Here is a 13,987-nt window from a genome sequence, read left to right on the forward strand (position 1 = left end):
GCTTATTTTTTCTTTAAGTAATGGCTTTTTTTCTGGCCACTCTTCCGTAAAGCCCAGCTCTGTGAAGTGTACGGCTTAAAGTGGTCCTATGGACAGATACTCCAATCTCCGCTGTGGAGCTTTGCAGCTCCTTCAGGGTTATTTCTTTGGTCTCTTTGTTGCCTCTCTGAATAATGTCCTCCTTGCCTGGTCCATGAGTTTTGGTGGGCGGCCATCTCATGGCAGGTTTGTTGTGGTGCCATATTCTTTCAATTTTTTAATAATGGATTTAATGGTGCTCCGTGGATGCTCAAAGTTTCGTATATTTTTTTATAACCCAACCCTGATCTGTACTTCTCCACAACTTTTTCTCTGACCTGTTTGGAGAGCTCCTTGGTCTTCATGGTGCCGCTTGCTTGGTGGTGTTGCAGACTCTGGGGCCTTTCAGAACAGGTGTATATATACTGAGATCAGGTGACACTTAGATTACAGACAGGTGGACTTTATTTAAATAATTCTGTGACTTCTGAAGGTAAATGGTTGCACCAGATCTTATTTAAGGACTTCATAGCAAAGGGGGTGAATACATATACACACACCACTTTTCTGTATTTTACATAATTTTTATATATAAATTATTTTTTTCATTTCACTTCACCAATTTAGACTATTTTGTATATGTCTATTACATGACATCTAAATAAAAATGAATTTAAATTACAGGTTGTAATGCATCAAAATAATAAAAACGCCAAGGGGAATATATACTTTTGCAAGGCACTGTACTGTGTATATAAATAATACCACACACGCAGCATCAAACATAGGAGAGAGAGAGAGAGAGAGAGAACGGGAGAAAGAGAGAGAAAGAGAGAAATAGATGGAGATATATAGATAGAAAAGGAGAAAGGGACAGAGGAGAGAGAGAGGGGGAGGAGAGAGAGAAAGAGAGAGAGAGAGAGAGAGAGAGAGAGAGAGAGAGAGAGAGAGAGAGAGAGAGAGAGAGAGAAAGAGAAGGAGAGAAAGAGAACGAGAGAGAGAGAGAGAGAGAGAGAGAGAAAGAGAAGGAGAGAAAGAGAACGAGAGAGAGAGAGAGAGAGAGAGATAAAGAGATAAGAGAGAGAGAAAGAGAGATAAAAAGAGAGAGAGAAAGAGAGATAAAGAGAGAGAGAGAGGAGAGCGAGAGAGAGAGAGATAAAGAGAGAGAGAGAGGAGAGCGAGAGAGAGAGAGAGAGAGAGAGAGAGAGAGAGAGAGATAATACATTTCCAGTATATTAAATATTATTCCTCCCTCCACAATATGAGTCAACTCTATGGAAGAGAGAGAAAGCCATTACAGAGAACCAAGTGCATATCCGCTTCTCTCTGTTGATATTCAACTAAGAATTAAGACCCCGGTTTCTCCCATTGATCATCTGTCATCCTGTTGTATCTTGACTAATAGATTGTGACAACACAAGGCCTCCTGAAACCATGCATGGTATACAAGTCAGTTTGTTGACAAGACAGAAAAGTAAACCGACAAGGACTTGAAATATATACTCTGAGCCCCCGTACTCCAGAGTACCCCCCCCCCCAAAAAAGGTATTCGACCCATTGTATCATATAAACACACATAAGACATGGAACATATTGTAGAATTACAGGAAATTTGATTTTAAAACTGCAAAATGTTCTCATCATCAACAAGAGTGGCGTGAACAGTTTGGGGTCGCACGGGTTGTCCTGTGGGTGATTTGTTACTCCATCCAGACCTTTGCCACCTAGGACCGGACCTTCTGAAATAGTACTTATGTACCGCTGTCTACTCCATTTAGCAGAACCTTTTAATCCAGATCAACCTACAGTATGTGTATATATCGTAGTAGAGTATGTGAATATATCGTAGTAGAGTATGTGTATATATCGTAGTAGAGTATGTGAATATATCGTAGTAGAGTATGTGAATATATCGTAGTAGAGTATGTGTATATATCGTAGTAGAGTATGTGAATATATCGTAGTAGAGTATGTGTATATATCGTAGTAGAGTATGTGAATATATCGTAGTAGAGTATGTGAATACATCGTAGTAGAGTATGTGAATACATCGTAGTAGAGTATGTGTATATATCGTAGTAGAGTATGTGTATATATCGTAGTAGAGTATGTGAATATATCGTAGTAGAGTATGTGTATATATCGTAGTAGAGTATGTGTATATATCGTAGTAGAGTATGTGTATATATCGTAGTAGAGTATGTGAATATATCGTAGTAGAGTATGTGTATATATCGTAGTAGAGTATGTGAATATATCGTAGTAGAGTATGTGTATATATCGTAGTAGAGTATGTGAATATATCGTAGTAGAGTATGTGTATATATCGTAGTAGAGTATGTGTATATATCGTAGTAGAGTATGTGTATATATCGTAGTAGAGTATGTGAATATATCGTAGTAGAGTATGTGAATATATCGTAGTAGAGTATGTGTATATATCGTAGTAGAGTATGTGTATATATCGTAGTAGAGTATGTGTATATATCGTAGTACAGTATGTGTATATATCGTAGTACAGTATGTGAATACATCATAGTAGAGTGTTCTCAGTAGGTATCAAACTCACGACCGGGCATTGCTCTCCACTCTGAGCCACACAGGACCTCTGTAACATCACAATAAATGACTGACTGACCTGACAGCAGCATCGGGTCTCTGTCGGCTGCTTTCTTGACGTGATCAGACTCTCCTGTTAGTGAACTCTCATCTATCTTCAGGTCGTTCCCCTGTATCAACACTCCATCCGCTGGAAGCAGGTCACCTGAAACACAACAGAACAAATTTTAATAAAACAACAGAACAAAAAATATAGTATTTTAATAAAACAACAGAACAAAAAATACAGTATTTTAATAAAACAACAGAACAAAAAATATACTATTTTAATAAAACAACAGGACAAAAAATATACTATTTTAATAAAACAACAGGACAAAAAATATACTATTTTAATAAATAATAAATAAATAGATATAAGTAGATCTCCAGGAAGAGGGTTGGACTGAAAACCCACAGGACAGTAGATCCACAGGAAGAGGGTTGGACTGAAAACCTACAGGACAGTAGATCTCCAGGAAGAGGGTTGGACTGATAACCTACAGGACAGTAGATCTCCAGGACGAGGGTTGGACTGATAACCTACAGGACAGTAGATCTCCAGGAAGAGGGTTGGACTGATAACCTACAGGACAGTAGATCTCCAGGACGAGGGTTGGACTGATAACCTACAGGACAGTAGATCTCCAGGACGAGGGTTGGACTGATAACCTACAGGACAGTAGATCTCCAGGAAGAGGGTTGGACTGATAACCTACAGGACAGTAGATCTCCAGGAAGAGGGTTGGACTGAAAACCTACAGGACAGTAGATCTCCAGGACGAGGGTTGGACTGATAACCTACAGGACAGTAGATCTCCAGGAAGAGGGTTGGACTGAAAACCTACAGGACAGTAGATCCACAGGAAGAGGGTTGGACTGAAAACCTACAGGACAATAGATCACCAGGAAGAGGGTTGGACTGAAAACCTACAGGACAGTAGATCTCCAGGAAGAGGGTTGGACTGAAAACCTACAGGACAGTAGATCTCCAGGAAGAGGGTTGGACTGAAAACCTACAGGACAGTAGATCTCCAGGAAGAGGGTTGGACTGAAAACCTACAGGACAGTAGATCTCCAGGAAGAGGGTTGGACTGATAACCCACAGGACGGTAGATCTCCAGGAAGAGGGTTGGACTGAAAACCCACAGGACAGTAGATCTCCAGGAAGAGGGTTGGACTGAAAACCTACAGGACAGTAGATCTCCAGGAAGAGGGTTGGGCTGATAACCTACAGGACAGTAGATCTCCAGGAAGAGGGTTGGACTGATAACCCACAGGACGGTAGATCTCCAGGAAGAGGGTTGGACTGAAAACCCACAGGACAGTAGATCTCCAGGAAGAGGGTTGGACTGATAACCTACAGGACAGTAGATCTCCAGGAAGAGGGTTGGACTGATAACCCACAGGACGGTAGATCTCCAGGAAGAGGGTTGGACAGCCCTGCTCTATGCATCCATACGTACCATACTTGATTTGTGCGATGTCCCCGACCACGATGTCAGCTACCGGGAGCTGGATGACCTGAGCACCTCTGACCACCTGGAACTTCTGCTCCTGCTCGATGCGGCTCTGCAGCCCTCTGAACTGCTTCTCCTTGCTCCAGTCGTTGAAGGCCGTCACCAGAACCACACACACTACAGACAGCAAGATGGCCGCTCCCTCTATCCAGCCGGCCTCGGCCTCACCCTCGTCCTCCGCACCTGCCGCCGCTGTCCCACAGGCTGAGAGAGAGAGAGAGAGAGAGAGAGAGAGAGAGAGAGAGAGAGAGAGAGAGAGAGAGAGAGAGAGAGAGAGAGAGAGAGAGAGAGAGAGAGAGAGAGAGAGAGAGAGAGAGAGAGAGAGAGAGAGACGAGAGAGAGAGAGAGAGAGAGAGAGAGAGAGAGAGAGAGAGAGAGAGAGAGAGAGAGAGAGAGAGAGAGAGAGAGAGAGAGAGAGCGAGAGAGAGAGAGAGAGACGGGGAGAGAGAGAGAGAGAGAGGTTAGATGCACACACACACACATTTCAAAACGACTATTCAATGCCTTGTATCTAACATTTTCCTTTGTATGAAAAAAAACTACCTTAACAGGTCTTTATTCCCGATTCTTACAACCTTTTGATCTACTGTGATAGACTGGATGAATAAACTCATGTACACACAAATGTTTTATATATTCACTAGATGACAGGACGGGGGACCTGTTTTGAAACTACTGCACCTCCATCTTGGCACTCCTCCACCGTTGTAAAACATATTTTTGAAGCTGTAGAAACAAATTTATTTATGTCTACATTTGTTGTTGCCATGTTGCTTCTATTACAGACACCTTATTACAGTATGAGAGCTGAACGTACCACTTATGAAATTAACAAATATTAAAAAAAAAAAAAAAAAAAAAATCCTTAAAAAGTATAATTTGACAAAGTAATAACGTCCTCATTACAACAACAAAAAACTTAAATACATTTTAATGGAAATACTGTGGAGTACTGATTCTTCTGGAAAGTGCCAATATGGCCGACCGGCGGCTACAAAGCCTCTCATTGGCCAATACATAGCATTCCTAGCTCCAACAGTGCAGTGATATCTAATGCCTGTGTTTCTACTATACAGCATTGTGTTCTACTATACAGCATTGTGTTCTACTATACAGCATTGTGTTCTACTATACAGCATTGTGTTCTACTATACAGCATTGTGTTCTACTGTTCTACTATACAGCATTGTGTTCTAATATACAGCATTGTGTTCTACTGTTCTACTGTACAGCATTGTGTTCTACTATACAGCATTGTGTTCTACTATACAGCATTGTGTTCTACTATACAGCATTGTGTTCTACTATACAGCATTGTGTTCTACTGTTCTACTATACAGCATTGTGTTCTACTACACAGCATGGTGTTCTACTATACAGCATTGTGTTCTACTGTTCTACTATACAGCATTGTGTTCTACTATACAGCATTGTGTTCTACTGTACAGCATTGTGTTCTACTATACAGCATTGTGTTCTACTGTTCTACTATACAGCATTGTGTTCTACTATACAGCATTGTGTTCTACTATACAGCATTGTGTTCTACTATACAGCATTGTGTTCTACTGTTCTACTATACAGCATTGTGTTCTACTGTACAGCATTGTGTTCTACTGTACAGCATTGTGTTCTACTATACAGCATTGTGTTCTACTATACAGCATTGTGTTCTACTGTTCTACTATACAGCATTGTGTTCTACTGTTCTACTATACAGCATTGTGTTCTACTATACAGCATTGTGTTCTACTGTACAGCATTGTGTTCTACTATACAGCATTGTGTTCTACTGTTCTACTATACAGCATTGTGTTCTACTATACAGCATTGTGTTCTACTATACAGCATTGTGTTCTACTATACAGCATTGTGTTCTACTGTTCTACTATACAGCATTGTGTTCTACTATACAGCATTGTGTTCTACTATACAGCATTGTGTTCTACTATACAGCATTGTGTTCTACTATACAGCATGGTGTTCTACTATACAGCATTGTGTTCTACTATACAGCATTGTGTTCTACTATACAGCATTGTGTTCTACTATACAGCATTGTGTTCTACTATACAGCATTGTGTTCTACTGTTCTACTATACAGCATTGTGTTCTAATATACAGCATTGTGTTCTACTATACAGCATTGTGTTCTACTATACAGCATTGTGTTCTACTATACAGCATTGTGTTCTACTACACAGCATTGTGTTCTACTATACAGCATTGGGTTCTACTATACAGCATTGTGTTCTACTATACAGCATTGTGTTCTACTGTTCTACTATACAGCATTGTGTTCTACTATACAGCATTGTGTTCTACTATACAGCATTGTGTTCTACTATACAGCATTGTGTTCTACTATACAGCATTGTGTTCTACTACACAGCATTGTGTTCTACTATACAGCATTGTGTTCTACTATACAGCATTGTGTTCTACTATACAGCATTGTGTTCTACTATACAGCATTGTGTTCTACTATACAGCATTGTGTTCTAATGTGCAGCATTGTGTTCTACTATACAGCATTGTGTTCTACTATACAGCATTGTGTTCTACTACACAGCATTGTGTTCTACTATACAGCATTGTGTTCTACTATACAGCATTGTGTTCTACTATACAGCATTGTGTTCTACTATACAGCATTGTGTTCTACTGTGCAGCATTGTGTTCTACTATACAGCATTGTGTTCTACTACACAGCATTGTGTTCTACTGTTCTACTATACAGCATTGTGTTCTACTATACAGCATTGTGTTCTACTATACAGCATTGTGTTCTACTGTTCTACTACACAGCATTGTGTTCTACTATACAGCATTGTGTTCTACTATACAGCATTGTGTTCTACTGTTCTACTATACAGCATTGTGTTCTACTATACAGCATTGTGTTCTACTATACAGCATTGTGTTCTACTACACAGCATTGTGTTCTACTATACAGCATTGTGTTCTACTATACAGCATTGTGTCCTACTGTTCTACTATACAGCATTGTGTTCTACTATACAGCATTGTGTTCTACTGTTCTACTATACAGCATTGTGTTCTACTATACAGCATTGTGTTCTACTATACAGCATTGTGTTCTACTATACAGCATTGTGTTCTACTACACAGCATTGTGTTCTACTATACAGCATTGTGTTCTACTATACAGCATTGTGTTCTACTGTTCTACTATACAGCATTGTGTTCTACTATACAGCATTGTGTTCTACTATACAGCATTGTGTTCTACTGTTCTACTACACAGCATTGTGTTCTACTATACAGCATTGTGTTCTACTATACAGCATTGTGTTCTACTGTTCTACTATACAGCATTGTGTTCTACTATACAGCATTGTGTTCTACTATACAGCATTGTGTTCTACTATACAGCATTGTGTTCTACTATACAGCATTGTGTTCTACTGTTCTACTACACAGCATTGTGTTCTACTACACAGCATGGTGTTCTACTATACAGCATTGTGTTCTACTGTTCTACTATACAGCATTGTGTTCTACTATACAGCATTGTGTTCTACTATACAGCATTGTGTTCTACTGTACAGCATTGTGTTCTACTGTTCTACTATACAGCATTGTGTTCTACTATACAGCATTGTGTTCTACTGTTCTACTATACAGCATTGTGTTCTACTGTTCTACTATACAGCATTGTGTTCTACTACACAGCATGGTGTTCTACTATACAGCATTGTGTTCTACTGTTCTACTATACAGCATTGTGTTCTACTATACAGCATTGTGTTCTACTGTACAGCATTGTGTTCTACTGTTCTACTATACAGCATTGTGTTCTACTATACAGCATTGTGTTCTACTGTTCTACTATACAGCATTGTGTTCTACTATACAGCATTGTGTTCTACTATACAGCATTGTGTTCTACTGTTCTACTACACAGCATTGTGTTCTACTGTTCTACTATACAGCATTGTGTTCTACTATACAGCATTGTGTTCTACTGTACAGCATTGTGTTCTACTATACAGCATTGTGTTCTACTACACAGCATTGTGTTCTACTATACAGCATTGTGTTCTACTATACAGCATTGTGTTCTACTATACAGCATTGTGTTCTACTATACAGCATTGTGTTCTACTATACAGCATTGTGTTCTACTATACAGCATTGTGTTCTAATGTACAGCATTGTGTTCTACTATACAGCATTGTGTTCTACTATACAGCATTGTGTTCTACTATACAGCATTGTGTTCTACTATACAGCATTGTGTTCTACTATACAGCATTGTGTTCTACTATACAGCATTGTGTTCTACTATACAGCATTGTGTTCTACTATACAGCATTGTGTTCTACTATACAGCATTGTGTTCTACTGTTCTACTATACAGCATTGTGTTCTACTATACAGCATTGTGTTCTACTGTACAGCATTGTGTTCTACTATACAGCATTGTGTTCTACTATACAGCATTGTGTTCTACTATACAGCATTGTGTTCTACTATACAGCATTGTGTTCTACTACACAGCATTGTGTTCTACTATACAGCATTGTGTTCTACTATACAGCATTGTGTTCTACTACACAGCATTGTGTTCTACTATACAGCATTGTGTTCTACTATACAGCATTGTGTTCTACTGTACAGCATTGTGTTCTACTATACAGCATTGTGTTCTACTGTTCTACTATACAGCATTGTGTTCTACTATACAGCATTGTGTTCTACTATACAGCATTGTGTTCTACTATACAGCATTGTGTTCTACTATACAGCATTGTGTTCTACTGTTCTACTATACAGCATTGTGTTCTACTGTTCTACTATACAGCATTGTGTTCTACTGTACAGCATTGTGTTCTACTATACAGCATTGTGTTCTACTATACAGCATTGTGTTCTACTATACAGCATTGTGTTCTACTGTTCTACTATACAGCATTGTGTTCTACTGTTCTACTATACAGCATTGTGTTCTACTATACAGCATTGTGTTCTACTATACAGCATTGTGTTCTACTGTTCTACTATACAGCATTGTGTTCTACTATACAGCATTGTGTTCTACTATACAGCATTGTGTTCTACTGTTCTACTATACAGCATTGTGTTCTACTATACAGCATTGTGTTCTACTGTTCTACTATACAGCATTGTGTTCTACTATACAGCATTGTGTTCTACTATACAGCATTGTGTTCTACTGTTCTACTATACAGCATTGTGTTCTACTATACAGCATTGTGTTCTACTATACAGCATTGTGTTCTACTATACAGCATTGTGTTCTACTATACAGCATTGTGTTCTACTATACAGCATTGTGTTCTACTATACAGCATTGTGTTCTACTATACAGCATTGTGTTCTACTATACAGCATTGTGTTCTACTATACAGCATTGTGTTCTACTGTTCTACTATACAGCATTGTGTTCTACTATACAGCATTGTGTTCTACTATACAGCATTGTGTTCTACTATACAGCATTGTGTTCTACTGTACAGCATTGTGTTCTACTGTTCTACTATACAGCATTGTGTTCTACTATACAGCATTGTGTTCTACTATACAGCATTGTGTTCTACTGTTCTACTATACAGCATTGTGTTCTACTATACAGCATTGTGTTCTACTGTTCTACTATACAGCATTGTGTTCTACTATACAGCATTGTGTTCTACTACACAGCATTGTGTTCTACTATACAGCATTGTGTTCTACTATACAGCATTGTGTTCTACTACACAGCATTGTGTTCTACTATACAGCATTGTGTTCTACTATACAGCATTGTGTTCTACTATACAGCATTGTGTTCTACTGTTCTACTATACAGCATTGTGTTCTACTATACAGCATTGTGTTCTACTATACAGCATTGTGTTCTACTATACAGCATTGTGTTCTACTATACAGCATTGTGTTCTACTACACAGCATGGTGTTCTACTATACAGCATTGTGTTCTACTGTTCTACTATACAGCATTGTGTTCTACTATACAGCATTGTGTTCTACTATACAGCATTGTGTTCTACTGTTCTACTACACAGCATTGTGTTCTACTATACAGCATTGTGTTCTACTATACAGCATTGTGTTCTACTATACAGCATTGTGTTCTACTACACAGCATTGTGTTCTACTATACAGCATTGTGTTCTACTGTTCTACTATACAGCATTGTGTTCTACTATACAGCATTGTGTTCTACTATACAGCATTGTGTTCTACTATACAGCATTGTGTTCTACTATACAGCATTGTGTTCTACTATACAGCATTGTGTTCTACTATACAGCATTGTGTTCTACTATACAGCATTGTGTTCTACTATACAGCATTGTGTTCTACTACACAGCATTGTGTTCTACTATACAGCATTGTGTTCTACTATACAGCATTGTGTTCTACTATACAGCATTGTGTTCTACTATACAGCATTGTGTTCTACTGTTCTACTATACAGCATTGTGTTCTACTATACAGCATTGTGTTCTACTATACAGCATTGTGTTCTACTATACAGCATTGTGTTCTACTACACAGCATTGTGTTCTACTATACAGCATTGTGTTCTACTACACAGCATTGTGTTCTACTATACAGCATTGTGTTCTACTATACAGCATTGTGTTCTACTATACAGCATTGTGTTCTACTATACAGCATTGTGTTCTACTACACAGCATTGTGTTCTACTATACAGCATTGTGTTCTACTATACAGCATTGTGTTCTACTATACAGCATTGTGTTCTACTATACAGCATTGTGTTCTACTATACAGCATTGTGTTCTACTATACAGCATTGTGTTCTAATGTACAGCATTGTGTTCTACTATACAGCATTGTGTTCTACTATACAGCATTGTGTTCTACTATACAGCATTGTGTTCTACTATACAGCATTGTGTTCTACTATACAGCATTGTGTTCTACTACACAGCATTGTGTTCTACTATACAGCATTGTGTTCTACTATACAGCATTGTGTTCTACTATACAGCATTGTGTTCTACTATACAGCATTGTGTTCTACTGTTCTACTATACAGCATTGTGTTCTACTATACAGCATTGTGTTCTACTGTACAGCATTGTGTTCTACTATACAGCATTGTGTTCTACTATACAGCATTGTGTTCTACTATACAGCATTGTGTTCTACTATACAGCATTGTGTTCTACTATACAGCATTGTGTTCTACTACACAGCATTGTGTTCTACTATACAGCATTGTGTTCTACTATACAGCATTGTGTTCTACTACACAGCATTGTGTTCTACTATACAGCATTGTGTTCTACTATACAGCATTGTGTTCTACTGTACAGCATTGTGTTCTACTATACAGCATTGTGTTCTACTGTTCTACTATACAGCATTGTGTTCTACTATACAGCATTGTGTTCTACTATACAGCATTGTGTTCTACTATACAGCATTGTGTTCTACTATACAGCATTGTGTTCTACTGTTCTACTATACAGCATTGTGTTCTACTGTTCTACTATACAGCATTGTGTTCTACTGTACAGCATTGTGTTCTACTATACAGCATTGTGTTCTACTATACAGCATTGTGTTCTACTATACAGCATTGTGTTCTACTGTTCTACTATACAGCATTGTGTTCTACTGTTCTACTATACAGCATTGTGTTCTACTATACAGCATTGTGTTCTACTATACAGCATTGTGTTCTACTGTTCTACTATACAGCATTGTGTTCTACTATACAGCATTGTGTTCTACTATACAGCATTGTGTTCTACTGTTCTACTATACAGCATTGTGTTCTACTATACAGCATTGTGTTCTACTGTTCTACTATACAGCATTGTGTTCTACTATACAGCATTGTGTTCTACTATACAGCATTGTGTTCTACTGTTCTACTATACAGCATTGTGTTCTACTATACAGCATTGTGTTCTACTATACAGCATTGTGTTCTACTATACAGCATTGTGTTCTACTATACAGCATTGTGTTCTACTATACAGCATTGTGTTCTACTATACAGCATTGTGTTCTACTATACAGCATTGTGTTCTACTATACAGCATTGTGTTCTACTGTTCTACTATACAGCATTGTGTTCTACTATACAGCATTGTGTTCTACTATACAGCATTGTGTTCTACTATACAGCATTGTGTTCTACTATACAGCATTGTGTTCTACTGTACAGCATTGTGTTCTACTGTTCTACTATACAGCATTGTGTTCTACTATACAGCATTGTGTTCTACTATACAGCATTGTGTTCTACTGTTCTACTATACAGCATTGTGTTCTACTATACAGCATTGTGTTCTACTGTTCTACTATACAGCATTGTGTTCTACTATACAGCATTGTGTTCTACTACACAGCATTGTGTTCTACTATACAGCATTGTGTTCTACTATACAGCATTGTGTTCTACTACACAGCATTGTGTTCTACTATACAGCATTGTGTTCTACTATACAGCATTGTGTTCTACTATACAGCATTGTGTTCTACTGTTCTACTATACAGCATTGTGTTCTACTATACAGCATTGTGTTCTACTATACAGCATTGTGTTCTACTATACAGCATTGTGTTCTACTATACAGCATTGTGTTCTACTACACAGCATGGTGTTCTACTATACAGCATTGTGTTCTACTGTTCTACTATACAGCATTGTGTTCTACTATACAGCATTGTGTTCTACTATACAGCATTGTGTTCTACTATACAGCATTGTGTTCTACTGTTCTACTACACAGCATTGTGTTCTACTATACAGCATTGTGTTCTACTATACAGCATTGTGTTCTACTATACAGCATTGTGTTCTACTATACAGCATTGTGTTCTACTGTTCTACTATACAGCATTGTGTTCTACTATACAGCATTGTGTTCTACTATACAGCATTGTGTTCTACTATACAGCATTGTGTTCTACTATACAGCATCGTGTTCTACTATACAGCATTGTGTTCTACTATACAGCATTGTGTTCTACTATACAGCATTGTGTTCTACTATACAGCATTGTGTTCTACTACACAGCATTGTGTTCTACTATACAGCATTGTGTTCTACTATACAGCATTGTGTTCTACTATACAGCATTGTGTTCTACTATACAGCATTGTGTTCTACTGTTCTACTATACAGCATTGTGTTCTACTATACAGCATTGTGTTCTACTATACAGCATTGTGTTCTACTATACAGCATTGTGTTCTACTACACAGCATTGTGTTCTACTATACAGCATTGTGTTCTACTACACAGCATTGTGTTCTACTATACAGCATTGTGTTCTACTATACAGCATTGTGTTCTACTATACAGCATTGTGTTCTACTATACAGCATTGTGTTCTACTACACAGCATTGTGTTCTACTATACAGCATTGTGTTCTACTATACAGCATTGTGTTCTACTATACAGCATTGTGTTCTACTATACAGCATTGTGTTCTACTGTTCTACTATACAGCATTGTGTTCTACTATACAGCATTGTGTTCTACTATACAGCATTGTGTTCTACTATACAGCATTGTGTTCTACTACACAGCATTGTGTTCTACTATACAGCATTGTGTTCTACTACACAGCATTGTGTTCTACTATACAGCATTGTGTTCTACTATACAGCATTGTGTTCTACTATACAGCATTGTGTTCTACTATACAGCATTGTGTTCTACTATACAGCATTGTGTTCTACTATACAGCATTGTGTTCTACTATACAGCATTGTGTTCTACTATACAGCATTGTGTTCTACTATACAGCATTGTGTTCTACTATACAGCATTGTGTTCTACTATACAGCATTGTGTTCTACTATACAGCAT

At 38.0% G+C, this 13,987-nt stretch overlaps 1 protein-coding gene across 6 annotated transcripts in view; it reads right to left on the bottom strand.

Annotated features, from left to right (window-relative positions):
- Positions 1 to 13,987, bottom strand: part of atp2b2 (ATPase plasma membrane Ca2+ transporting 2) — a gene marked incomplete at its 5' end in the record, with an annotated part of 233,873 nt that overhangs the window by 155,777 nt on the left and 64,109 nt on the right. For all 6 annotated transcript variants that reach the window (XM_055869918.1, XM_055869921.1, XM_055869917.1 and 3 more), the window contains 2 exon segments: positions 2,657 to 2,782; positions 4,083 to 4,340. In XM_055869918.1, the coding sequence (XP_055725893.1) occupies positions 2,657 to 2,782; positions 4,083 to 4,340 (384 nt within the window).

The sequence above is a fragment of the Salvelinus fontinalis genome, chromosome 18, assembly GCF_029448725.1.
Source record: "Salvelinus fontinalis isolate EN_2023a chromosome 18, ASM2944872v1, whole genome shotgun sequence".
Lineage (NCBI taxonomy): Eukaryota > Metazoa > Chordata > Actinopteri > Salmoniformes > Salmonidae > Salvelinus > Salvelinus fontinalis.